Below are 26,505 nucleotides of genomic sequence, written 5' to 3'. Positions count from 1 at the left end.
GTTGGGGACACTTCGGTGACCCCGGGGGTTTGGGGACACTCCGGTGACCCCGGGGGGGCTGGGGACGCTCCCTCCCGTTCCCGCTAGGGGGCGCCCTCGCGCCGCCGCAGCTCCGCGTGCTCCGCCCCCCCCACCGTGGGAATGGGCGTGGCCTGGGCAGACCCCGCCCCCCGCTGTGAGTGCCCCCGAGTCCCCCACGCGCGTTCGGGACCGCGGGGAGGCTCTGAGGGGGATTTTGGGGGCCCTGGAGGGGTTTTGGGGCGTTTCGGGGAGGTCTGGGTGGGATTTGGGAGGGTCCGGATGGGATTTTGGGGCGATTTTGGGGATGTTTTCCCGTCGCAAAGCACGATGGGAAACTCCGCGCGCAGACAAAGGACCGGGCCACGCCCCCGGAGCCGCGCGGAGCACGCCGGGAAGGGGAAGGGGCGGGGCCTGTCGGGGTGGGGGGCGGGGCCCGGCGCGCGGCGGACGCGGCGCGTGCTCAAGGTGGGCTCGCGGCGGCGGCCGTGACGTCAGCGGGGGGAGCCGTGTGACGTCACGGGGAGCGGGGCTGTGCGGGACCCTCGGGGGGCAGGGCTGGGGGAGGGGGAGACACGGGGGGGGCAGGGTCGGGCACCGGGACCCCGCCAGCCTGCCCCGCCCCCCCGGGGGGCTGCGGTCACCTCTGTCACCCCCGGGGGTCCCTTGTCCCCTTCCGGGGTCCCCTGTCCCCTCTGTCACCCCCCTGTGGCTCCCCTGTCCCCCCGGGCTTCGCTGTCCCCCGTGTCCCCTCTGTCACCCCCGGGGGTCCCGCGTCCCTTGCAGGGCTCCCCTGTCCCCTCTGTCACCCTCTGTCACCTCCCTGTCCCCGCGGCCAGCCCGAGTGTCCCCGCAGACGATGGGGGATGGAGCGGGAGGAGGAGGAGGAGGAAGGAGCCGGGGTTGGAGATGAGGAAGGAGCCGGGGCTGAGGAAGACGATGGAGCGAAGGCTGAGGAAGCCGGCGCTGCCGATGACGATGCTGAGGATGCTGAGGATGAGGATGCTGATGGCAGCGAGGCCGAAGGCGTGGCGGGGCGGTTCCTGGCGCTGCAGCGCGCGCTGTCCGAGCGGCTCCGGGCGCTGCCGCCGCCGGGCCCGCCCGTGGCGCTGGTGTACGCGCCGCTCGAGTACGCGTGGGAGCCGCACCGCAGCTTCGTGCGCCGCTTCCTGCGCGGCCCCAAAGCCGTGCTGTTCCTGGGCATGAACCCCGGGCCCTTCGGCATGGCGCAGACCGGGGTGAGCACCCCAAAAACCCCAAAAACCCCAAATCCATCAACCCCGGGCCCTTCGGCATGGCGCAGACCGGGGTGAGCACCCCAAAAACCCCAAACCCCTGAACCCAAATCCACACTGTTCCTGGGCATGAACCCCGGGCCCTTCGGCATGGCGCAGACCGGGGTGAGCACCCCAAAAACCATCCCACTGAAGGGAAACTGAGGCGCGCGGGGGTCCCAATCCATCCCACTGAAGGGAAACTGAGGCACGGGGCGCTCCCGCTCCACCCCAGCACTGACCCCGCGGCGCGTGGGTGACTCTGTGGGGCCCGGGGCTGTCCCCCCCGTGTCCCCCCCCGTGTCCCCCCCGTGTCCCCCGGCCTGACGCGCCCCGCCCGCCCCGCAGGTGCCGTTCGGCGAGGCGTGGCACGTGCGGGAGTGGCTGCGGGTGTCGGGCGCGGTGCGGCGGCCGCCGCGGGAGCACCCCAAGCGCCCCGGTGCTGGGGCTGCGCTGCCCGCGGGCCGAGGTGAGCGGCGCCCGCTTCTGGGGGCTCGTCCGCAGCCTGTGCCCGGACCCGCGCGCCTTCTTCCGCCACTGCTTCGTGCACAACCTCTGCCCGCTGCTCTTCCTCGCCGCCTCGGGCCGCAACGTGGCGCCGCCGGAGCTGCGCGCGGCCGAGCGGGAGCGGCTGCTGGCGCCGTGCGGGGCCGCGCTCGCCGCCGCCGTGCGCGCGCTGCGCGTGCGCCTCGTGGTGGCGCTGGGCCGCGTGGCCGAGCTGCGCGCGCCGCGCGCTGCGGGACGCGGGGCTGGCCGTGCCCGTGGCCTGGATCCCGCACCCGTCCCCGCGCAACCCCCGCGCCAACCGCGGCTGGGAGGGCGAGGCGCGGCGGCGGCTGCGGGAGCTGGGCGTGCTGCGGCTCATGGGCGTGCGGGACGAGGCGGGCGCCGAGCGGCTGCGGGCCGGGGAATGCGGGCTTGGGGGGGCCCTGGACCAGCTGGGGGCCGGGGAATGCGGGCTTGGGGGGTGCCTGCCCCAGTTTGACCAGTTTGGGACTGGGGACAGCGGGCTTGGGGGGTCCCTGGACCCGCTGGACCAGTTTGGGACTGGGGAGAGCGGGGTTGGGGGCTCCCTGACCCGTTTTGGGGCTGGGGGGTCCCTGGACCAGTTTGACCAGTTGGGGACTGGGGAAAAGGGGATTGATGGGTCCCTGCCCCAGCTGGACCAGTTCGGAGCTGGGGAGGAGGGGGTTGGTGGGTCCCTGCCCCAGTTTAACCAGTTTGGGACTCGGAAAAAGGGGATTAGGGGGTCCCTGCCCCAGTTTGGGACTGGGGAAAAGGGGATTGATGGGTCCCTGGACCAGTTGGGTACTGGGGGGAAAGACGCTAGTGGGTCCCTGCCCCAGTCTGACCAGTCTGGGACTGGGGAAAAGGGGATTAGGGAGCCCCTGCCCCAGTTTGGGACTGGGGGGAAGGGAATTGATGGGGCCCTGCCTCAGTTTCCCCACTCAGAACAGGATTTAGGGCAACACTACAGGGCAGAGGGTGAGCCCCTGCCTCAGTTTCCCCGCTCGGGAGGGGGTTTGGGGCTCCTTTAGGGGCGGGGGATGGGCCCTGCCTCAGTTTCCCTTTAGGAAAAAGAGGGGGAGGGTTCGTGGGTCGCTGCCTCGCGGCGTTTTCTGTGCAATTCTGGGATTAATAAAGGCGAGAATTGGTAAAAAAACATGGAAAGAGTCATTGGGGGGAGGCGGGAACCAACCAACCAACCTTCCTTCCTCTTCCTCTTTTCCTTCCTTCCTCTTCCTTCCTTCCTTCCTTCCTTCCTTCCAGCCCGGCTGGATCTGGGGCAGTCAGGCCATTTAGGATTTGACATTTTGGGGTTTTTTCCCCGGAATTGCCGGGTTTGGTGCCGATTCTCTCCGCCGACTCCAGAGGGAGCCCGGACAAGGGAGGATGAGGAGCGGCTGAGATTTTCCAGCCGGGAAAGCCTCGGGAAGGGAGCGGAGCTGCCCCGGCGAGGCCGGGCGTTCCTCCATCGGCATCCCCGAGAATTCCAGATTTTCCTGTACCCGTATCCCAGCTTTTCCTTCATCGGCATCCGCGAGAATTCCAGATTTTCCCGTACCCGTATCTCAGATTTTCCTGTACCCGTATCTCAGATTTTCCCGTACCCGTATCTGCATCCCAGAGCATCCCAGATTTTCTTTCATTGGCATTCCAGATTTTCCTACGTCTGCATCCCAGAACAATCCAGATTTTTCCCACATCAGCATCCCAGATTTTCCCATATCAATATCCCAGATTTTCCCGTATTAATATCCCACATTTTCCCATTTCAATATCCCACATTTTCCCATATCAATATCCCACATTTTCTGGCACCCCATCAATTTCCCCACATCCGATTTTCCCAGGTTTTCGCCCCAAAACCTCCTTCCCTTTTTCTGGGAGGGCTCCGCCCCCACCCGGGGTCACAGCGGGGTCACCGCCGCCCCTCCCCCACCCCGATCTATTAATTACTGACAGCAATTAATTAATGAGAGAACGTGGGGGGGGGAAGGGCGGCTCCCGCCTGTTGCTAATTAACACCGGGAGCGTTAATGAAGGCAGCGCAGCCCTGGCCGGTGTTTAATTGATTCGGGGATTAATTGGGGGTGGGGAGCGCTCTCCTCTGCTCCAAGGGCGCCGTCCGTCCGTCTGTCCGTCCGTCCTGGGGAAATCGGGGACTTTTGGGGTGGTTTGGGGAACTGGAAATGCAGGAAAATGGGGATTTGTGGCACTAGAAAAAAAAATGGGAAATGGGGATTTGGAGAAATGGGGGATTTATGGAAATGGAAACACCAGGAAATGGAAGCACGGAAAACGTGGGGATGCATGGAACTGGAAACGCTGGGAAAACTGGGATTTATGAGACGGGGAATGCAGGAAAATGGGGATTCGAGGAACTGGAAACGCGGGGAAATTGGGATTTGGGGCGCTAAAATCGCAGGGAAATGGGGATTTGTGGAACTGGAAACGCAGGGAAATGGTGATTTGGTAAAATGGGGATTTGAGGAACTGGAAACAACAGGAAATGGGGATTTGGTAAAATGGGGATTTGAGGAACTGGAAACGCAGGGAAATGGGGATTTGGTAAAATGGGGATTTGAGGAACTGGAAACGCAGGGAAATGGGGATTTGGTAAAATGGGGATTTGAGGAACTGGAAACGCAGGGAAATGGGGATCTGTGGAAATGGGGATTTGGTAAATCGGGGATTTATGGCGCCGGAACCTCGGCGCGCTGTCCCCTTCCCCCGCGCGCTGCCGAGCGAACCCCGCGATCTTTAATTGGATCCGCAGAGATGAAAGCAGCGCCGGCCCGGGGGGGGCCCTGACGTCCGCGCAGTGTCCCCGGGGCGGTGACACGGTGACAAATGGCCCTGTGACAGTAATCGCCGAATTAGAGCGCGCCGGGCGCTCCGGGCGCAGCCGCCGCGCCGGCCCCGCCCCGGCTGCGGGTGCAAGGAGAGGTCAGGCCGGGCCCGGAATGCCAATGAGGGACCGAAAACGGGAGAGATCCGCGCGAAACGCCCCGAAAATCCCAAACCCCGCCTGGGGCCGCGCGGGGGCGGAGGGACGGGGGGCGGCGGTGGGACGGGGGGGTTCAGGGGGGTCACCCCCGGTTACCGGGACCGGGAATCGCCCCCCGGTTCGGGGATGGGCTGGGAAGGGACGGGGGGGTCCCGGGATGGATCCCCCGCGGGTTTTGGGGCGGTTTCCTGGGGTTTGGACAGCGCTCCAAGGGCGCTGCGGGCGCGGCGGTGCCAGAGCGGCAGGGACACGCGTGTCCCCGTCCTGGCCGTGTCCCCTTGTCCCCTGTGTCCCCCCTGCCGTACCCCCTGCCCCCCGACCTCTGTCCCCGTGTCCCCCTGTCCCCGTGTCCCATTGTCCCCGTCCTGGCCGTGTCCCCCTGTCCTTGTGTCCCCATCCTGGCCGTATCCCCGTGTCCCCCTGCCCCCCGATCTCCTGTCCCATTGTCCCCGTCCTGGCCGTGTCCCCCTGTCCCCCGTGTCCTCCTGTCCCCCTGTCCCCGTCCTGGCTGTGTCTCCGTGTCCCCTTGTCCCTCGACCCTGTGTCCCCCTGTCCCCGTGTGCTCCTGTCCCCGTGTCCCCGCCTGCGGCACCTTCCCAGCGGGACACGGAAACGGGAAATGTGTGAAACTGGGAACGCAGGAAAACGGGGATTTGGGGAAATGGAATCCCAGGAAAACGGGGATTTGGGGAAATGGAGATTTGGGGAACTGGGAAAAACGCCGGGAATTGGGGATTTGTGGAACTGGGAATGCAGGAAAATGGAAATTTAGGGAGCTGAGAATGCAAGAAAATGGGATTTCCAGCCCTCGGACTCCTTCCCGGGGCTCTGCCCCTTCCCACGGCCCCGGGATTTGCACAGCGGAGCGCCCCGGAGGAGGGACGGGGGTGCAAATCCGGGTCTGGGGGTGCAAATCCGGGTCTGGGGGTGCAAATCCCGGTCTGGGGGTGCAAATCCCGGTCGGGGGGGGGGAAATCCCGGGCCGGGGATGCCCCCCGGGCTGGTTTAACCCCCGCCGTGCCAGGCCCAGGCGGGTCCGTGCCAGAATTCCCGGGATCCGCACCCGCGCGGGTTTCGGACGCTGCAAATCCTCCCGCCGGAGCCAAAAATTTCGGATAAAATCCCCAAAACCGCAGCCCCGCATCCACCCGCGCGGCCGCTCCTCGGGGAGAGGCGAGAGAACCGCAGAGGGAGGAGAAATGAGCTTTTCTCGCCTCGTTTTTCCTCGTTCTGTGCTCGTTTTCCTCGCTCGGAACCCCGGGCCGGGCTGTGCCGGGAGCAGCGGCTCCGAGCACGAAACGAGCGCTGGGAATTGGGAGGTTCCGCCGTTTTGGGGAGGTTTCGGGGGTTTCGGGAGCCGCGGCGGGGAGGGGACAGCGGCGGTGGCACCGCGGGGGCCGCGGATGAAAAGGGCGAGAGGCCCCGCGAGTGTCGGGGGTGATGAATGGGGGTGAGCGCGGGGTGAGCCGAACAAGGCGCCTCTGTTCGCCCCAAATCCTCCTGAAAAACAACAAAAAACACCCCACAAAAACCCCCGCGTTGTTCCCGCAGAGTCCGTCTGCTCCCAGCCCTCTCGGCTGGTTACAATTTATTTATGTGTTCTTTTGTTGTTATTTAATTTTTATTATCATATATTTTTTAATTATTATTTTTAGGTGGTTGGTGTTTTTTTCCCCTTCTGTTATTTAGCCCGGTTTTAACCCAAACAAGGAGGTGTAAAGGGCCGCGAGGATCTCGAGATTTCCATGGATTTCCGCGGATTTATTTCCGCGGCTTTCCCGGCTCTGTTTGCTCAGCAAACAAAAACACCCGCGGGGAGGCGGCGGCGGGGTCACGGCGGAACCGCGGGAGCCGCTGCGGATTTTTGTTTGATTTTATTTTATTTTGGTTTGGTTTTTTGGTTTTTTTTTTAAGCACCCAAATCCCGCGGGTTTCGCTCCCAAATTCTCCTTCCGCACCCGGGGACCCCAAAAAGGGCCGGAGGAATTTGGGGAGCGCCCTCGGAGCGGAGCTGGAATTCGCTGCCCTGTGGGGTTTTAAATGTCGGGAAAATCGGGATTTTCCCACCCTTGCAGCGGGATTTGGGGTGAAACCCCCGGAAAAGAGCGGGGTGGGGAATTGTGGAATTGCGGAATTGGGGAATTGCGGAATTGGGGAATTTGGGGAATTGTGGAATTGGAGAATTGTGGAATTGCGGGGTCTCCCGAGCTCCCCTCCCGTTTTTCCTTCCTGTCCCCACCCCAAACCCCGGCTCTGTCCCTTCCGGGGGTTTTCCCGAATATTCGGGAGCCGGGTCCGAGCTCGCTCCCGCCGGAACGGGAATTTTGGGGCAATTCTTTGGGGTTTCGGGAGGCGCTCGGGGCGGATTCCCAGCGGTGTCGGGGAATGATCCTGGGAATGGGGACAGCGGGGACAGTGGGGACACGTCCGGGGGGCGGCAGGAGGGTTTGGGGACCTGAGGGATTGGGGATCCATGGAAATGCAGGAATATGGGATTGGGGATCCATGGAAATGCAGGGGCATCGATTTGGGAATCCATGGAAATGCAGGGATATCGACTTGGGGACCCAAGGAATTGGGGATCCACGGAAATGCAGAAATGTGGGGCTGGGGATTTATGGGAATGCAGAAATGTGGGGTTGGGGATTTATGGAATTGGGGACCTGTGGAACCGCTGACGTCTGGAACTGAGCGGGATTGATTGGGGTTTAAATCAAACCCCAATTGATGGCAACCGCGGGGAGATGGAATTGGGATAAAACGAGGGAATTGGGAACGTGCGGAAATAGGAACCTCTAGGAATCGGTGTGAACCCACAGGAACCCATAAGAATTTATAGGAACCCATAAGAATTTATAGGAATTTATAGGAACCGATGGGAACGCGGGCCGGGGCGCCCGGAGCCGCGCCCTGCGCCGCTGCGCTAATTAGGAGCGTTAATTAGGAGCGTTAATTAGGCACGTTCACACACACAAACACGCGCGCCGGCCCAGAGAGCGATTAAGGGCTGCTGGAATTTGCATCTCATTAACATCCCCATCTCATTAACATCCCCATCTCATTAACATCCCCGCAAGGGCTGCTCGAGGGCGGGCGGGTCCTGCGGCCGGGAGAGGCGGAAAAAAAATATAAAATAATAAAATGAAATATACAGAATAAAAGATACAAAAGAAAATAAATTATAATGAAATACAGAATATCATAGAATAAGATAAGTTTAAAAATTAGAAAATAAAATAGAAAATTAGAGTCTGAAATGCTCTTAAAATAAAATAAATGCAGAATAAAGAGATGCAAAATAAATACTAAATAAAGAAATACAAAAAAAAAGAAATACAAAATAAAAAATAAAAAATAAAAAAATACAGAATAAAAAATACAAAATACAAAAAATATAAAAAATAAAAATACAGAATAAAAAATACAAAATACAAAAATATAAAATAAAAAATAAAGAATAAAAAATACAGAATAAAAAAATTATAAAATAAAAAAATACAGAATAAAAAATACAAAATAAAAAATACAAAATAAAAAATACAAAATAAAAAATACAAAATAAAAAATACAAAATAAAAAAATACAAAATAAAATACAAAATAAAAAATACAAAATTTAAAAAAATACAAAATAAAAAATACAAAATAAAAAAACACAAAATGAAATTAATATAAAGCGAAAATCACTATAAAATTAAACATTAAAATAGAATAAAATAGAATTAGATTCGATATGAAATGAAAATAGAATTTAAAAATTCGAGATGAAAATTGAGGAGCAGGGGGAGGGCGGCGAGGGCGCCGCGGCCGCGTTTGGGACCCGAGTCACGTTTGGGGAATTTATGGGGCCGCCGCTGTGCGAGGTGAGGCCCTCGCTGCCTTCCATAAACTATTTTCACTCGTTCCGAGCCGCGCCGGGGCTCGGGGGTCGGGGCGTTTGCCTCGGGAATTTGGGGCGATTTGCGCCGTTTGCCTCGGGAATTTGGGGCCGGAGCAGCGCCAGCCACCCCAAAGGGGGAATTTGGGGTGCGGAGCCCCCACCCAGCTCCCCCTTTTCGGCTCCACGGGGCTGAAAATCCCAAAAATCTCAAAAATCCTCCCCCTCAACCCCGTGGATTTTGGGGGGTGCGCAACCTGCCCCATTTTCCCCTCTTTTTCCGCTCCCTGGGGCTGGAAATCCCAAAAAAATCCCCGCGGATTTTTGGGGTGCGAATCTCAAAATTCCTCCCCCAAGCCCGCGGGGTTTTTGAGGTACAAATCCCCCAAACCCCCACACCCCAAGCCCCGGGGATTTTTGGGGTACGGATCCCGAAATCGCCCCCAAAACCCCGGGGATTTTCGGGGTGCGGACCCCCCGGCTCTTCTTTTCCCTTCCCCTGCCCCTGAACCCCCGAACCTATCACAAATCCCCAAAATCCCCCCAACCCCGGGATTTTCGGGGTACAAATCCCCAAAATCGCCCCCAACCCCGCGGATTTTTGGGGTACAAATCCCCCAACCCCCGGGATTTTTGGGGTACAAACCCCCAACCCCGCGGATTTTTGGGGTACAAATCCCCAACCCCCGGATTTTTGGGGTACAAATCCCCAACCCCGCAGATTTTTGGGGTACAAATCCCCAACCCCGCAGATTTTTGGGGTACAAATCCCCAACCCCGGGGATTTTCGGGGTACAAATCCCCAACCCCCCGGATTTTTGGGGTACAAATCCCCAACCCCTGGGATTTTTGGGGTACAAATCCCCAACCCCGCGGATTTTCGGGGTGCGGACCCCCCCGGCTCCCCCTTTTTCCCTTGCCCGGCTCCGTACATCCCCGCACCGGCCCGGCCCCGCTGTCGGGAGCCGCGGGGTCCCGGCACCGCCGCTGCCCTCGCTCGGCCGCGGTTCCCCTGAACTCCGCGTGAACCCGCGGCGCGGCCGTAAATCACCGCGCCCGCCTCCCTTAACCCCTTCGGGCGCCAACCCCCGCGAGCGGCGCGGGAAAACCGGGAAAAATCGGGAAAATTCGCGGCTCGGTCCGCGCTCGTCCCCGCGGTGCGGCGGGAGGGGGAAATCCCGTTTTTTTATGGGGTGGGAGGAAAGGGTTTTACCCCCATGAATGGGTTTGGGTTTTTTTGGGGGGGTAGAAAGGGAAAGGAGGGGGTGTGAGGATGAGGAGGATGAGGAGGATGAGGATCCCGGGGTTTTTAGGGTGGGATGAAGGGGTTTCTGCCCATGGATGGGTTTGGGGTGTTTTTGGGGGGTTTGGGGTTTTTTTTAGGGGTGGAAAAGGGGAATGGAAAAGGGCGGGGGGATGAGGATGAGGAGGGAGCGGATCCCGGTTTTTTTAGGGTGGGATGAAGGGGGTTCAGCTCCAGGGATGGGTTTGGGGTGTTTTGGGGGGGGTTTGGGGTATTTTTGGTGTGGAATGGAAAGGAGGCGGTGTGAGGATGAGGAGGGAGCGGATCCCGGGGTTTTTAGGGTGGGAGGAAGGGGTTTCTCCCCATGGATGGGTTTGGGGTTTTTGGGGTATTTGGAGTTTTTTTGGGGTGCAAAGGGAAAGGGGGGAGCGCGAGGTGGAGGATGAGGAGGATGCGGCAGGGGAGGGAGGGAGGGAGGAAGAGGCGCTGCGGGGGAATCGATCAGGGCCGGGAATGGATCGGGGATCGATCGGGGATGGATCGGGGATCGATCGGGGATCGATCGGGGATGGATCGGGGATCGATCGGGGATGGATCGGGAATTGATCGGGGATCGATCGGGAATCGATCCCGGAAGGGGAGCGGGAAAATGGAACCGGGCGGGGGAGGGAGAGAGAGAAACCCGCGGGGAGAGGGGGAGGGACACGGACAGACGGACACGGACAGAGGGACAGAGAGAGGGACACGGACAGACGGACACGGACAGACGGACACGGACAGAGGGACACGGGGACAGAGGGACACGGACAGCAGGACAGCAGGACAACAGGACAGGGGACACGGACGGGGGACAGGGACAGACGGACAGACGGACAGAAGGACAGGCGGACGGACACGGACACACGGACAGAGGGACACGGCCCGAAGGATGGACAGGGACAGGGACAGGGACAGGGACAGGGACAGGGACACGCCCCCATGGCCGGGACACGCCCCCATGGCCGGGACACGCCCCCATCGGCCCCAGGCCCCGCCCCCTGCAGGGCCCGGTTCCTCCCCCCTCCCCAACCCCCTCAGCCCTCGACCGGAAAATCCCCCAAAAACCCCAAAAACCCCAAAAACCCCAAAACCCCAAAACCCAAAAAACCCCAAAACCCAAAACCCAAAACCCCAAAACCCAAAACCCAAAACCCAAAACCCCAAAAACCCAAAACCCCAAAACCCCAAAACCCAAAACAAAAACCCCAAAACCCCAAAACCCCAAAACCCCAAAACCCAAAAACCCCAAAACCCCAAAAACCCAAAAACCCCAAAAACCCAAAAACCCCAAAACCCCAAAACCCCAAAACCCCAAAACCCAAAAACCCCAAAACCCCAAAACCCCAAGCCCCCGCAAACCACAGAACTCCCCAAAATCCCCAAAAAAGCCCCCAAAAGCCCCGAAGCGGGGCCGGACCCCGGTTTTTGGCCGTTCCGTTCCCTTTTCCCGGGAATTTCTGGGAATTCCGGACGCTCCGGCCCTGCAGGGACCGGAGCCCGGACCGGAATTGATTTACGGGATTTTTATGGGATTTTTAATGGGATTTTTAAATAGGAATTTCCTCCCGGAACCGCCAACAAAGCAGGAAAAATCCCAAATAAACCCCGCGGGTGCCGGGGGAATTAAAACAGCGAATTTCCCGCTTTTATTTTTATATATTTTGCACATTTTTGGGTCTTTTTTGGGGGGTTTTTTTGGAGGGGTTTTATTTTGCTTTTTTGTTTCTCTGTTTGTGTTTTCTGCGTGGAATTTAAAGCTCGGTGAAGTTTTCTGTTTGGTTTATTAAATTTCTTAACGCGATTTTTTTGGGGGGGGGAATAATATTGAATTTATGAAATACGATTTCACGTATCATTTGATGTATCTTCGTTAAATACGAATTCATAATTTATTTAATAATTTATTTAATTGAGGATCAGTCAATACACGTAATTTAATGCGCGTCGTTTAATTAAATATGGTTTGATCACCTGTAATTAAATGGTATTTATCAGCCCGTGGGGCGCAGGTGTGAGCACAGGTGTGACAGGACAGGTGTGACAGGACAGGTGTGAGCACAGGTGTGACAGGACAGGTGTGACAGGACAGGTGTGACAGGACAGGTGTGACAGGACAGGTGTGTGACGGGGTCACAGTCTGTGTCACACTCACAGGTGTGCAAAGGTGTCACAGGTCTGTGTGTCACACTCACCTGTGTGCAGGTGTCTCTGTGTCACTCAGGTGTGCCAGCACAGGTGTGCGATGGTGTCACAGGTGTCTCTGTGTCACACTCACAGGTTTGCGATGGTGTCACAGGTGTCCCTGTGTCACACTCACCTGTGTGTGACGGGGTCACAGTCTGTGTCACACTCACAGGTGTGCAAAGGTGTCACCCCCCCCACAGGTGTGTGGGTGCTCCTCCACGTGCTCTGCTGTGGGGTGGGAATGGGGACGGGATACTGGGAATGGGGATGGGATACTGGGAATGGGAATGGATACTGGGAATGGGATACTGGGAATGGGAATGGGATACTGGGATTGGGATACTGGGAATGGGATACTGGGAATGGGGATGGGATACTGGGAATGGGATACTGGGATTGGGAATGGGATACTGGGAATGGGAATGGGTTACTGGGATTGGGAATGGATACTGGGAATGGGAATGGGATACTGGGAATGGGAACGGGATACTGGGAACGGGATACTGGGATTGGGAATGGGATACTGGGAACGGGATACTGGGAATGGGGATGGGATACTGGGATTGGGAATGAGATACTGGGATTAGGATACTGGGATTGGGAACGGGATACTGGGAATGGGATACTGGGAGTGGGGATGGGATACTGGGAATGGGAATGGGATACTGGGATTGGGAATGGGATACTGGGAATGGGAATGGGATACTGGGAATGGGGATGGGATACTGGGAATGGGGACGGGATACTGGGAATGGGATACTGGGATTGGGAATGGGATACTGGGATTAGGATACTGGGATTGGGAATGAGATACTGGGAATGGGAACGGGATACTGGGATTGGGAATGGGATACTGGGAATGGGATACTGGGAATGGGAATGGGATGCTGGGAATGAACGGGACACTGGGATTGGGAATGGGACGCTGGGAATGGGAACGGGATACTGGGAATGGGGATGGGGTGGGAACGGGCCTGCCTCTTTGTGGCCCCGGCATCCCAAAAATTGAAAATTCCCAATTCCCTGGGAATTGTCCCCAACGGGGAGTGGGGACAGGGGAAGGCGACGGGAAATGGGATACTGGGGATGGGACACTGGGATTGGGAATGGGGATACTGGGACTGGGGACGAGGAATGGGATATTGGGAATGGGGTGGGGATGGGGACAGGGAAAGGCGATGGGAAATGGGAATGGGGATGGGGATACTGGGAATGGGGACAGGGAATGGGATGGGAGCGGGATATTGGGAACGGGGACAAGGAACGGGATACTGGGAATGGGAATGGGATACTGGGATTGGGGAGGGGGAACGGCATATTGGGAATGGGGACAAGGAATGGGAAAAGGACTGGGCTGGGCTGAGACACGGATGGTGACAGGGACACAGGGAATGGGGACGGGGATGGGACAGGGAATGGGGTGAGAACAGGAATGGGGGGGGACGGGATAACGGGACAGGGACAGGGCTGGGCCACCTCCGGTGCCCTGGGGCAGAATTCCACCCCAAATCCATCCCTGGATCCCCGAGTCCATCCCGGATCCGCTCCCCATCCCCATTCCCATTCCCATTCCCCATTCCCATCCCCATTCCCATCCCCATTCCCATTCCCCATTCCCATTCCCATTCCCCATTCCCATCCCCATTCCCATTCCCCATTCCCATTCCCATTCCCATTCCCATTCCCATTCCCATTCCCATTCCCATTCCCCATTCCCATTCCCATTCCCATTCCCCATTCCCATTCCCATTCCCCATTCCCCATTCCCATTCCCCATTCCCATTCCCATTCCCATTCCCCATTCCCATTCCCCATTCCCATCCCCATTCCCCATTCCCATTCCCATTCCCATTCCCATTCCCCATTCCCATTCCCCATTCCCATTCCCATTCCCCATTCCCCATTCCCCATTCCCATTCCCATTCCCATTCCCATTCCCCATTCCCATTCCCATTCCCCATTCCCATTCCCATTCCCATTCCCCATTCCCATCCCATTCCCCCATTCCCATTCCCCATTCCCATTCCCATTCCCATTCCCATCCCCCCATTCCCATTCCCCATTCCCCATTCCCATTCCCCCATTCCCCATCCCCTCCCCCTTCCCTTCCCTCCCTCCCCTTCCCTTTTATTCCCCATTCCCATTCCCCATTCCCCCCGGATTTAAAACCCTAAAAATTCCCATTTTTACCTCACCTCAAACTTTACTTTTTCAGCCCCGATTCGTTCGCCCCGATCATTGCCATGAATTATTAATTGTGTTATTAATTTCATTAATTTTATCCATTTTTTGGGGCTTCGGAAAGAAACCACCGGGCACGGAAATAAAACAAATTCACACCGAGCGCTTTTATTGACACTGAGACCGTCACAGAACGCACCAAAATTCCCTTTTTATTGCAGTTTTACAACGAGCAGGAGGGGGGAAAAGTCAATAATTCCATTTTTTCATTTATTCCGCCTGAAAAACACAAAAAAAACCCCACCACAAAACCCCCCTGGAGCAGCTTTTTGGGGTAAATAAATTGAATTTTCGCCTTCTTTTGCTCCCTCAGGGCTGGTTTTTTTAATTTCTCCTCCCTCCCTGCCCCCAAATTTGAGATTTTTTTGGCTTTTTTTTTGGCCCCTTCGCCAGAATTTGGCGGTTCCTGTGCATTTGGGGGGAAAAAAATCACAATATTTTGATTTATTTTGATTTTTTTTTGTGTTTTTCACCCTGCAAACCCCCCCAAGGTTTTCCCTAAACCCCCCCCCCCGGGTTTCCCACACCCCGAAATAAATAGAAAATAAATTAAAAATAAATAAGAAATAAATAAAACCCTGAAAAGGGGTGAAAAACCCGTTTTTGGAAAGTTTCTCCAGGTGCGGCCACCCGGGCTCATGCGACCTCCGACATGCAGCTAAAAATGGGGGTGGTTAATTGAATAATAATTAAAATAATTAATTATTAATAACGTCAACAATTGGGGAAATTTAAAGCGGGCTCGAGTTTTGACACGCACGGGGGATTAATAAAAGAATAATCAAAATAATTAAGAATAATTGGGAGAGTTTAAAGAGGGGTCAAGTTTTGACACGCACGGGGGATTAATAAAAGAATATTAATAATAAAAAATAATAATTTTAAAAATCATTAAAAACTAATAGGGAGAATCTTCAAAAGGGGTTGAGTTTTGACACGTAGGGGGGATATTTAATAGTAATAATAATAATAATAATAATAATAATAATAATAATAATACTTTTAAAAAGCTGCTTTTTGACACCCGCAAGGGGTTTAATAAAATAATAGCAATAATAATAATAATAACAACAATAAATTACCAACAACCAAGGGGGAATTCCTCGCACCCCAAAACGAGGTGAAAACCCCAAATATAGAGATTTATCGATTCGAATCGATCAGAGCCACGGTCCCCGCACAGCGCGGATTTTTGGGGTGGAAAATTCGGATTTTTCCTCAAAAAGCTGGGCGGGAAATTCGGAATTTTCGTTATAAGCTGGTCAGAAAATCGGAATTTCCATTCTAATCTGGGTGTGGAATTGGAATTTCTGTTATAACCCGGGTGGAAAATCGGAATTTCCGTTCTAATCTGGGCGGGAAGATCCGAATTGTCCTCAAAATCCGAATTTCCCGTCCCAACCCGTGTGGAAAACCGGAATTCCCGTTACAACCAGGGTGGAAAAAATCGGAATTTCCGCTACAACCCAGGCGGGAAAATCCGAATTTTCTGAATCCCTGTTACAACCAGGGTGGAAAAATCCGAATTTTCCGACTTTTCTGCTACAACCCGGGCAGAAAAATCTAAATTTTTTGACACAAACAGGGTGGAAAAATCCGAATTTTCCGACTTTTTCTTTACAACCCGGGCAGAAAAAATGTGAATTTTCCGACTTTTTCTTTATAACCCAGGCAGAAAAATCCGAATTTCCGCTACAACCAGGGTAGAAAAATCCGAATTTCTGCTACAACCAGGGCAGAAAAATTCGAATTTTCTGACTTTTTCTTTATAACCCAGGCAGAAAAATCCGAATTTCCACTACAACCAGGGCAGAAAAATTCGAATTTTCCGACTTTTTCTTTACAACCCGTGCAGAAAAAATGTGAATTTTCCGACTTTTTCTTTATAACCCAGGCAGAAAAATGCGAATTTCTGCTACAACCAGGGCAGAAAAATCCGAATTTCCGCTACAACCAGGGCAGAAAAATCCGAATTTTCCGACTTTTTCTTTATAACCCAGGCAGAAAAATCCGAATTTCCGCTACAACCAGGGCAGAAAAAATGTGAATTTTCCGACTTTTTCTTTATAACCCAGGCAGAAAAATCCGAATTTCCGCTACAACCAGGGTAGAAAAATCCGAATTTCTGCTACAACCAGGGCAGAAAAATTCGAATTTTCTGACTTTTTCTTTATAACCCAGGCAGAAAAATCCGAATTTCCACTACAACCAGGGCAGAAAAATTCGAATTTTCCGACTTTTTCTTTACAACCCGTGCAGAAAAAATGTGAATTTTCCGACTTTTTCTTTATAACCCAGGCAGAAAAATGCGAATTTCTGCTACAACCAGGGTAGAAAAATCCGAATTTCTGCTACAACCAGGGCAGAAAAATTCGAATTTTCTGACTTTTTCTTTATAACCCAGGCAGAAAAATCCGAATTTCCACTACAACCAGGGCAGAAAAATCCGAATTTTCCGACTTTTTCTTTACAACCCGTGCAGAAAAAATGTGAATTTTCCGACTTTTTCTTTATAACCCAGGCAGAAAAACCACATTTCCGCTACAACCAGGGTAGAAAAATCCGGAATTTCTGCTACAACCAGGGCAGAAAAATTCGAATTTTCTGACTTTTTCTTTATAACCCAGGCAGAAAAATCCGAATTTCCACTACAACCAGGGCAGAAAATATTAATTTTCGAACTTTTTCTTTACAACCCGGGCAGAAAAAATGTGAATTTTCCGACTTTTTCTTTATAACCCAGGCAGAAAAATGCGAATTTCTGCTACAACCAGGGCAGAAAAATCCGAATTTCCGCTACAACCAGGGCAGAAAGATCCGAATTTTCCGACTTTTTCTTTATAACCCAGGCAGAAAAATCCGAATTTCCGCTACAACCAGGGCAGAAAAATGTGAATTTTCCGACTTTTTCTTTATAACCCAGGCAGAAAAATGCGAATTTCTGCTACAACCAGGGCAGAAAAATCCGAATTTCCGCTACAACCAGGGCAGAAAAATCCGCATTTTCGGACTTTTTCTTTATAACCCGTGCAGCAAAAATGTGAATTTTCCGACTTTTCCGCTACAACCAGGGCAGAAAAATCCGAATTTTCCGACTTTTTCTCTACAGCCCGAGCAGCAAGACGCGCGTTTCAGCCGTGCGGAACGAGGGGCGTTCCCCGGCTCCCGCCCCGCGCGGTCCCGCCCGCTCCCGTTACAGGCGGGTGATGTCGCCCGGCGGCTCCGGCGGCTGCGCGGGCTCCGGGGCCGGCGCCGCCGTTCGGGTTTTGGTGTTGGGCAGCCGGTGATCCTTTTTCCACTTCATGCGGCGGTTCTGGAACCAGATCTTGATCTGGCGCTCGCTGAGGCTCAGGGCGTGCGCGATCTCGATGCGGCGCCGGCCCCGCGTCAGGTAGCGGTTGTAGTGGAATTCCTTCTCCAGCTCCAGCACCTGCTGCCGCGTGTACGCCGTGCGGGAGCGCTTGGGCTCCGAGCCCGAGAAATTGGGGTTCACTGGGAACGGGGAATAAATTAAAAATTAAAAATTATAAATAAATGAATAATAAATAATAAATAAATAAATAAATAATAAAATAAATAAATAGTAAATAATGAAATGGTGGAATTCCTTCTCTAACTCCAGCACCTGCTGCCGTGTGTGTACGCCGTGCGGGAGCGCTTGGGCTCCGAGCCCGAGAAATTGGGGTTCACTGGGAACGGGGGAAAATAGATAATAAATAATAAATAATAAAATTATAAATAATAAATAATGAATTAGTGAAATTCCTGCTCCAGCACCTGCTGCCGCGTGTGCGCCGTGCGGGAGCGCTTGGGCCCCGAGCCCGAGAAATTGGGGTTCACTGGGAACGGGGGGGAATAAATAATAAATAAATAATAAATAAATAAAAAATAAATAATAAATAAATAAATTAAAAATAAATAAATAAATAAATAATAAATAGTAAATTAGTGGAATTCCTTCTCCAGCTCCAGCACCTGCTGCCGCATGTACACCGTGCGGGAGCGCTTGGGCCCCGAGCCCGAGAAATTGGGGTTCACTGGGAACGGGGGAATGGGGGGGAAAGGGTGAAAAAACGCAAAAAATAGGGCGAAAATTATAGGGGGTGTATGGGGAAAAGAGGGGAATTATAGGGGGAAATTATAGCGGGGTGTGTGGGGGGGAAAGAGGGGGAAAATTATAGGGGGGTATATAGGGAAAAAAGAAAAAATAAGGAAAAAAAAAATAAAAATAAGTAAATAAATTAGAATGGGGGTGTATAGAGGAAAAAGGGAAAATTGTATGGGGGTGTATAGGGGAAAAAAGGAAAAATTGTATGGGGGTGTATAGGGGAAAAAGAGGGGGAAAATGAAAAGAAAAGGGGGGAAAAGGGGAGAATTATAGGGGGAAATTATAGTGGGGGTGTGGGGGGGAAAAGGGGAAAAAGGGGAGAAAAAGGGGGAAAAAAGGGAGAAAATTATAGGGGGTGTATGGGGAAAAAGGGGAAAAATCATAGAGGGGTGTATAGGGGAAAAAAGGGGCAAAATGGGGGAAAAAAGGGGAAAATTATAGAGGGGTGTATGGGGAAAAAAAGGGGGAAAAAAGGGGAAAATTATAGGGGATGTATGGGGAAAAAAAGAGGGATAAATGGGGGAAAAATTATCGGGGGATAAAGGGGGTGAAAGGGGGAATAAAAGGGAAAAATAGAATAGGAAAAATCAAATTAATACAGAAAAAAGAACCCACCAAAAAAAAATCAGGTTAATAGAAAAATAAATACGGTGAGAAATTCAGGTTAACAGGGAAAAACATGGAAAAAATCGGGTTAACAGAACAAAAAACGGGGAAAAAAATCAGGTTAAGGGAAAAGAAACAGCAAGGAAGAGGTTAACAGGAAAAATGAGGATAATGTGAAAATAACAGGCAAAAAGATGAAGGGTAACAGGAAAAAATGCAGTAAAAATTAGGTTAAAAGGGAAAAAAAAAGAGGCAAAAAATTAAGGTTAACAGAAAAATAAATAGTCAGAAAAAAAGGTAAAAAGATATTAAGAAATAATCAGAATAATGGAAAAAACCGCGGTGAGAAAATAAAATAAATAAAATAAATAAACAAAGTAGGTAAGCAGGGGGAAAAGGCCAAAAAAATGAAATTAACGGGGAAAAAAACGGAGTAAAGAATCAAATAAACAGAAAACCACGGGAAATATTCAGATTAAGGAAAAAAAAGGGTCCAAAATAAAAAAAAAACCCACGCCAAATAAATCAAATAAAGGCAAAAAAGCCCTCCACAAAAATAATCAAATAAACAGAGAAAAACCCGGCGAGGAAAGAAAACAAACAAAAAAAAAATTAAATAAAGAAAAACAACAAGCAAGGAAAAATAAATAAATAAAAGGAAAAGAAAGCAAGGCCAAAAAAACAGAAAAGGAGAAGGAGAAGAAAACCCAACGGGCAAAATAAAAGTGGAAATTTGAAAATAAAATATAAATAAAGGAAGAAAAGGAGAAGAAAAGCCAAAGGATAAAATAAAAAGTGGGAAAAAATAAATTAAAAGAAAAATAAATAAAGGGTGGAAAGGAGAAGAAAACGCAATGGACAAAAAAAAACCGGAAAAATTAAATTAAAAAAATAAATAAATAAGGAATGGAAGGAGAGGGAGAGGAAAACCCAACAGAGGAAAAAGCATCAAAATTAAATTAAAATGTAATAAATAAATAAGGAAGGAAAGAAGAGAGAGAAGAAAACCCAACGGACAAAATCAAAAGCGGGAAAAAAATAAAATAAAATAAAATAAATAAAAGGTGGAAAGGAGAAGAAAACACAACAGAGGAAAAAAAGCGGAAAAAATAAATTTGAAAAATAAATAAATAAGGAAGGAAAGGAGAAATAGAAGAAAAGGCAATGGACAAAAAAAACCGGAAAAATTAAATTAAAAAAATAAATAAACAAGGAAAGAAAGGAGAAGAGGAAAGACAGGAAAGCCCAATGGACAAAATAAAAGCAGACAAATAATAATTTAAATAAAAAACATAAATAAATACTGAAGGAAAGGAGAAGAAAACCCAAGGCACAAGAAAAAAATCGGAAAAAAATAAAATAAATTAATTAAGAAGGGAGGAAAGGAGAGAGAGAGGAGAAAAGCCAACAGAAGAAAAAACCAGAAAAATTAAAATAAAAAAATATAAGGAGGAAAGGGAGAAGGAGAAGAAAACCCAATGGGCAAAATAAAAGCAGAAAAATAATTAAAATAAATAAACCGATCAATAAGGAAGAAAAGGAGAAGAAAACCCAAGGCACGAAAAAAAACCACAAAAAAACCCAAATTAAACCCCAAAAACCCCAAACCCCCCGGGAGCACCAGAGCGACCCCGCGAGCGCAAACCCCAAAATCGCGATTTAAAACCCCAAAATCGCGATTAAAAAAAAAACAAATTCCCGATTAAAAAAAAAATCAAATCCCGATTTAAACCCCCAAAATCCCGATTAAAAAAAAAAATCCCGATTAAAAAAACCACCAACATCCCGATTAAAAACCCTGAAATCCCAATTTAAAACCCCAAAATCGCAATTAAAAAAAAACCAAAATTCCGATTTAAAACCTCGAAATCCCGATTAAAACCCCCAAAATCCCGATTAAAAACCCCAAAATCCTGATCAAAAAAAAAACAAAATCCCAATCTAAACCCCCAAATTCCCGATTAAAAACCCCAAATCCCAATTTAAACCCCCAAAATCGCAATTAAAAAAAAACCAAAATCCCGATTAAAACCCCAAAATCCCGATTAAAACCCCAAAATCCCGATTAAAACCTCAAAATCCCGATTAAAACCCAAAATCCCGATTAAAACCTCAAAATCCCGATTAAAAAACCCCAAAATCCCGATTTTAAACCCAAAATCCCGATTAAAACCCCAAAATCCCGATTTTAAACCCAAAATCCCGATTTAAAACCCCGAAATCCCGATTTTAAACCCCGAAATCCCGATTTTAAACCCAAAATCCCGATTAAAACCTCAAAATCCCAATTTAAAACCCCAAAAACGCAATTAAAAAAAACCGAAATCCTGATTTAAAACCCAAAATCCCGATTTAAAACCCCCAAAATCCCGACTAAAACACCCCCAAAATCCCGATTAAAACCGCAAAATCCTGATTTTAAACCCCGAAATCCCGATTTTAAACCCCGAAATCCCGATTTTAAACCCAAAATCCCGATTAAAACCCCGAAATCCCGATTAAAACCTGAAATTCCCGATTAAAAAACCCCAAATTCCCGATTTCTAACCCTAAAAATCGCCGGGAAATCCCAGCCCGGGGCAGCTCGGGCAGGGCTTCCCCGGCCGGAGGGGAACGCGAATAAAAAAAGGGAATAAAAAAGGGAAATAAAAAAAAAGGAATAAAAAGTGAATTATTGCGGGATCCCGCGGGCGGAACGCGGCCATAAAAAAGCGAATTTATGGCCGGTGTAATTACCCGCTGGCATCGTAAATCCCGGCATGGGAAATCCCGGCAAAACCCAAAAATATCCCAAAAAATCCCCAAAAAATTCCCAAATCACCGAGGGCGGAGCGGCGGAAAAAAAAAAAAGGGAATTTCTGAGGGGGGTTAAAGAGCGAGGATGGGGAGGGAAATGGGGTGAAAAAGGGGGAATAAAGTGAATTTTGAATGGAGAATAAAAGCGAGGATGGGGAGGGAAATTAAAGGGGAAATAAAGTGAATTTTGGATGGGAAATAGGGGGAGGATGGGGAGGGAAATGGGGGAAAAAAGGGGGAATAAAGTGAATTTTGGATGGAGAATAAAGTGAGGATGGGGTGGGAAATCAAAGGCAAAAATAAAGTTATTTTTTGATAGATAATGGGGTGAAATTTGAATGGAATTTTGAATGGAGAATAAAGTGAGGATGAGGAGAGAAATCAGTGAGAAAAGGGGAAATAAAGTGAATTTTGAATGGAGGATTTTGAATGGAGAATAGGGTGAGGATGGGGAGGGAAATCAGGCACAGAGGTGAAAATAAAGTTATTTTTTTTAGGCGGGACAGAGTGAGGATGGGGAGGGAAACCAAAGTTATTTTTGATAGAAAATAAAGTGAGGACGGGGAGGGGAATGGGTGAAAAAAGGGGAAATAAAGTGAATTTTGAACGGAGAAAAAATTGAGGATGGGGAGGGAAATCAAAGGGGAAATAAAGTGAATTTTGAGCAGAGAGGAGGGGAAATAAATTTATTTATTTTAGAGTGAGGATGGGGACAGAAATCAGGCACAGAGGGGAAAATAAAGTTATTTTTGGGTGGAGAACAGAGTGAGGATGGGGAGGGGGAAAAAAAAAGGTTCATTTTTAGCCGGGACAGAGTGAGGATGGTGTGGAAATCGAAGGCAAAAATAAAATAAAGAAGGCAAAAATAAAATAAAGTTATTATTTTCAGCAGGGACAGAGAGAGGATGGCGCAGGAAAACAGAGAAAAAAGTGAATTTTTGGCAGAGAAAAGAGCGAGGAAATCAAAGGCAGAGGAGGAGGGAAAAAAGTTAATTTTTAGCAGGGGCAGGGCGAGGATGGGGTGGAACTGAAAGGGGAAAAATAAGAAAGTTATTTTTTAACAGGGGCAGGGCGAGGATGGGGTGGAAATGAGGCAGAAAATAAAGTTATTTTTTAACAGAGAGAGCGAAGGGTGCAGGAAATCAGGCGAAAATAAAGTTATTTATTGAGAAATGTGATCATGGGGAGGGAAATCAGGCGAAAATAAAGTTATTTATTGAGAAGTGTGATCACGGGGAGGGAAATCAGGCACAGAGGCAAAAATGAAGTTATTTTGGAACAAAGTGAGGATGATGAGGGAAATCAAAGGGAAAAATGAAGTTATTTTGGAACAAAGTGAGGATGATGAGGGAAATCAAAGGGAAAAATGAAGTTATTTTGGAACAAAGTGAGGATGATGAGGGAAATCAAAGGGAAAAATAAAGTTTATTTCTGAAGGAAATCACAGGCAGAGGTGGAAATAAAGTTATTTCTGAGCAGAGAAGTGAGGATGGAGAGGGAAATCAAAGGCAAAAATATTTCTGGACAAAGTGAGGATGAGGAAGGAAATGAAAGCCAAAACTGAAGGTGTTTTTGAGCAGAGTGAGGATGAAGAGGGAAATCAAAGCAAAAAAAATAAAGTTATTTTTAAACGGAGAGAGGATGATGAAGGAAATAAAGTGATTTTTGGGCAGAGAAGCGAGGATGATGAAGGAAAGCAAAGCCAAAGTTATTTTTTGAGTAGGGGAGTGAGGATGATGAGGGAAATCAACGGCAAAACCCGAAATTATTTCTGAATAGAGCGAGGATGATGAAGGAAACCAAAGGCAGAGGAACAGAAATGAAGTTATTCCGGAGCGGAGTGAGGGTGATGAAGGAAATGAAGTGATTCCTGAGCTGAGCAGTGAGGATGATGAGGGAAATCCAGGCCGAAAACAAAAAGTTATTTTTGAGCAGAGGAGTGAGGATGATGAAGGAAACCAGAGGCACAAGTTTCTGAACGGAGTGAGGATGAGGAGGGAAATCCGAGGCAGAGGAAGAAACAAAGTTATTTCTGAACGGAGTGAGGATGAGGAGGGAAATCCGAGGCAGAGGAAGAAACAAAGTTATTTCTGAACGGAGAGAGGATGATGAAGGAAATAAAGTGATTTCCGAGCAGAGCGGCGAGGATGATGAAGGAGCCCGAAGCCGAACCCGGAATTTGAGGATGATGAAGGAGCCCGAAGCCGAACCCGGAGCTGAATGAGGATGATGAGGGAGCCCGAAGCCGAACCCGGGGTTTGAGGATGATGAAGGAGCCGAAAGCCGAACCCGGGGCTGTTTGAGGATGATGAAGGAGCCCGAAGCCGAACCCGGGGTTTGAGGATGATGAGGGAGCCCGAAGCCGAACCCGGAGCTGAATGAGGATGATGAGGGAACCCGAAGCAGAACCCGGAGCTGAATGAGGATGATGAGGGAGCCGAAGCCGAACCCCGAGTTTGAGATATAAGAAGCCGGACCGGGGCTGTTTGAGGATGATGAAGGAGCCCCAAGCCGACCCCGGGCTGTTTTCCTCGCTCCCGCCCCGGCCCCGGCCCCGCTCCCGCCGCCCCCGGCCCCAGCCCCGCTCCCTCCCCGCTCCTACCGCTGCTCACGTGGATCTTCTTCATCCAGGGATAAACCACGGGCGCCTTCCCCGCGCTGCCCTCGGGCTCCGCGCACGGCCCCGGGGGCTCGCAGAGCTGCGGCTTCTCCGCCAGGTGCTGCCTCCCTCCTCCTCCTCCTCCTCCTCCTCCTCCTCCTCCTCCCTCCTCCTCCTCCACCTCCTCCTCCTCCTCCTCCTCCTCCTCCTCCCGCCCCCGCCGCCCGGAGCCCCCCGCAGCCGAAGGGGCGCTCGGGGAAAGCCCCGCGGCTCTGCCCGAAGAGCTCCGCGTGGTGCGCGGGGAACGCGCCCGGCTCCCTGCGCGCGTAGAACTCCGCGCCGGGCTCGGGGATGTAATTACTCTGCGAATATTCCTCGCATGGAGGGAATTTCGGATCGATGTAGTTAGAGTCCATCAAATAAGAGCTCATGATCATTAATTTCTGGAGTGGAAAATAATTTTTCTCGCTTTGTCGTTTTTCTGCTCCATAAAGCCCTCCTACTCGCGGCCGCCCCGTAAAGTTTCTTTCACCATGTGACGGACGCGGCCAATCACGCCCGGCCCGTGGGCCCCGGATCAGGAACCCAAAGAGGAGAGAAATTCACCCAAAATGGGGGGAGGGACAGGGGAGATGGAGGGACCCGGATCCGGGAGCGGAAGGGGCGGAAAATTCACCAGAATTGGGGTGGGGAGGAGCGGGAGGGGAGGTTTGGGTCAGAGGAGCTGCTCGGAGCAGGGAAAGGAGCAGAAATTCCACAGAATTCACCCAAATTGTGACGGGGAACGGCGGGAGGGAGATTTGGGTCAGAGGAGCTGCTCGGAGCAGGGAAAAGGACAGAAATTCCACAGAATTCCCCCAAATTGTGATGGGGATGATGAGAGGGCAAGGGGAGATCCCAGGCCAGGGAAAAGGAGCAGAAATTCCACAGAATTCACCCAAATTGTGATGGGGAAAGGTGGCAGGGAGGTTTGGGTCAGAGGAGCTGCTCGGAGCAGGGAAAAGGAGCAGAAATTCCACAGAATTCACCCAAATTGTGATGGGGAAAGGTGGCAGGGAGGTTAGGGTCAAGAATCACCCAAATGAGCAAGGTGAAACCGAAAAGAAAGCAGAAATTCCATAAAATTCCCCCAAATTGTGATGGGGAAGGTGGCAGGAGGTGGGATGAGAAAACAGAGATGGGGATGATGAGAGGGCGAGAGGGATCCCGGGCCAGGGATAAGGAAGCAGAAATTCCACAGAATTCACCCAAATTGTGATGGGGAAAGGTGGGAGGGAGGTTTGGGTCAGAGGAGCTGCTTCGGAGCAGGGAAAAGGAGCAGAAATTCCACAGAATTCACCCAAATTGTGATGGGGAACGGCGGGAGGGAGGTTTGGGTCAAGGGAGCGCCCAGAGCAGGGAAAAGGAGCAGAAATTCCATAAAATTCACCCAAATTGTGATGGGGATGATGAGAGGGCAAGGGGAGATCCCAGGCCAGGGATAAGGAAGTAGAAATGCCATAAATTTCACCCAAAATATGATGGGGAGGAGTGGGAAGGGAAGGGGTTAACTCAGGCCATGGGTAAGGGGAGCTGAAATTCCATAAAATTCCATCAGATTCCCCAAATTGTGACGGGGAACAGTGGGAGGGGGATTTGGGTCAAGGGAGTGCCCAGAGCGGGGATAAAAGACCGAAAATTCCATGAAATTCCCCCAAATTGTGACGGGGAACAGCAGGGGAGCAAGGGGTTAACTCAGGCCGTGGATAAGGGAGAGGAAAATTCCATCAAATTCCATCAAATTCACCCAAATTGTGATGGGGAGGAGCGGGAAGGGAAGGGGTTAACTCAGGCCGTGGGTAAGGGCGCGAAAATTCCATCAAATTCCATCAAATTCCATCAAATTCCATCAAATCCCCCAAACTGTGATGGGGCAGAGCGGGACGGTAAAGAGAGAGCCCAGGCCATGGATGAGGGAGCAGAAATTCAGCGAAATAACCCCAAAATGTGATGGGGATCGGTGGGGAGGGA

General features: G+C 51.1%; 2 protein-coding genes across 2 annotated transcripts; one reads left to right on the top strand and one right to left on the bottom strand.

Annotated features, from left to right (window-relative positions):
- Positions 1–455: 455 nt before the first annotated feature.
- Positions 456–3,049, top strand: SMUG1 (single-strand-selective monofunctional uracil-DNA glycosylase 1). The gene is given in 5 exon segments (XM_030967251.1): positions 456–486; positions 858–1,256; positions 1,641–1,727; positions 1,729–2,034; positions 2,036–3,049. Coding segments are annotated over 4 exon segments (1,560 nt in total). The 5' UTR covers positions 456–486; positions 858–884; the 3' UTR covers positions 2,831–3,049.
- A 14,456-nt stretch (positions 3,050–17,505) lies between these two features.
- Positions 17,506–24,911, bottom strand: HOXC4 (homeobox C4). Its single transcript, XM_030966976.1, has 3 exons — positions 24,711–24,911; positions 24,499–24,616; positions 17,506–17,878 (listed from the first exon to the last, which is right to left on the bottom strand). Exons 1-3 carry the CDS (start codon positions 24,909–24,911, stop codon positions 17,580–17,582), a joined length of 618 nt encoding a protein of 205 aa, XP_030822836.1. The 3' UTR covers positions 17,506–17,579.
- Between the last annotated feature and the right edge of the window lie 1,594 nt (positions 24,912–26,505).

The sequence above is a fragment of the Camarhynchus parvulus genome, chromosome 29 (genome assembly GCF_901933205.1).
Source record: "Camarhynchus parvulus chromosome 29, STF_HiC, whole genome shotgun sequence".
NCBI lineage: Eukaryota > Metazoa > Chordata > Aves > Passeriformes > Thraupidae > Camarhynchus > Camarhynchus parvulus.
This window is presented reverse-complemented; position numbering and strand designations above follow the sequence as displayed.

Excerpts from the sequence above, each read along its gene's own strand:
- HOXC4 (XM_030966976.1), bottom strand. The coding sequence starts at position 24,911 with ATGGACTCTAACTACATCGATCCGAAATTCCCTCCATGCGAGGAATAT. Across the intron at positions 24,617-24,710 it reads GGGGGCTCCGGGCGGCGGGG|CACCTGGCGGAGAAGCCGCA; the intron begins GCGGGAGGAGGA and ends GGAGGGAGGCAG. Across the intron at positions 17,879-24,498 it reads GAAGATCCACGTGAGCAGCG|TGAACCCCAATTTCTCGGGC; the intron begins GTAGGAGCGGGG and ends CCCCGTTCCCAG.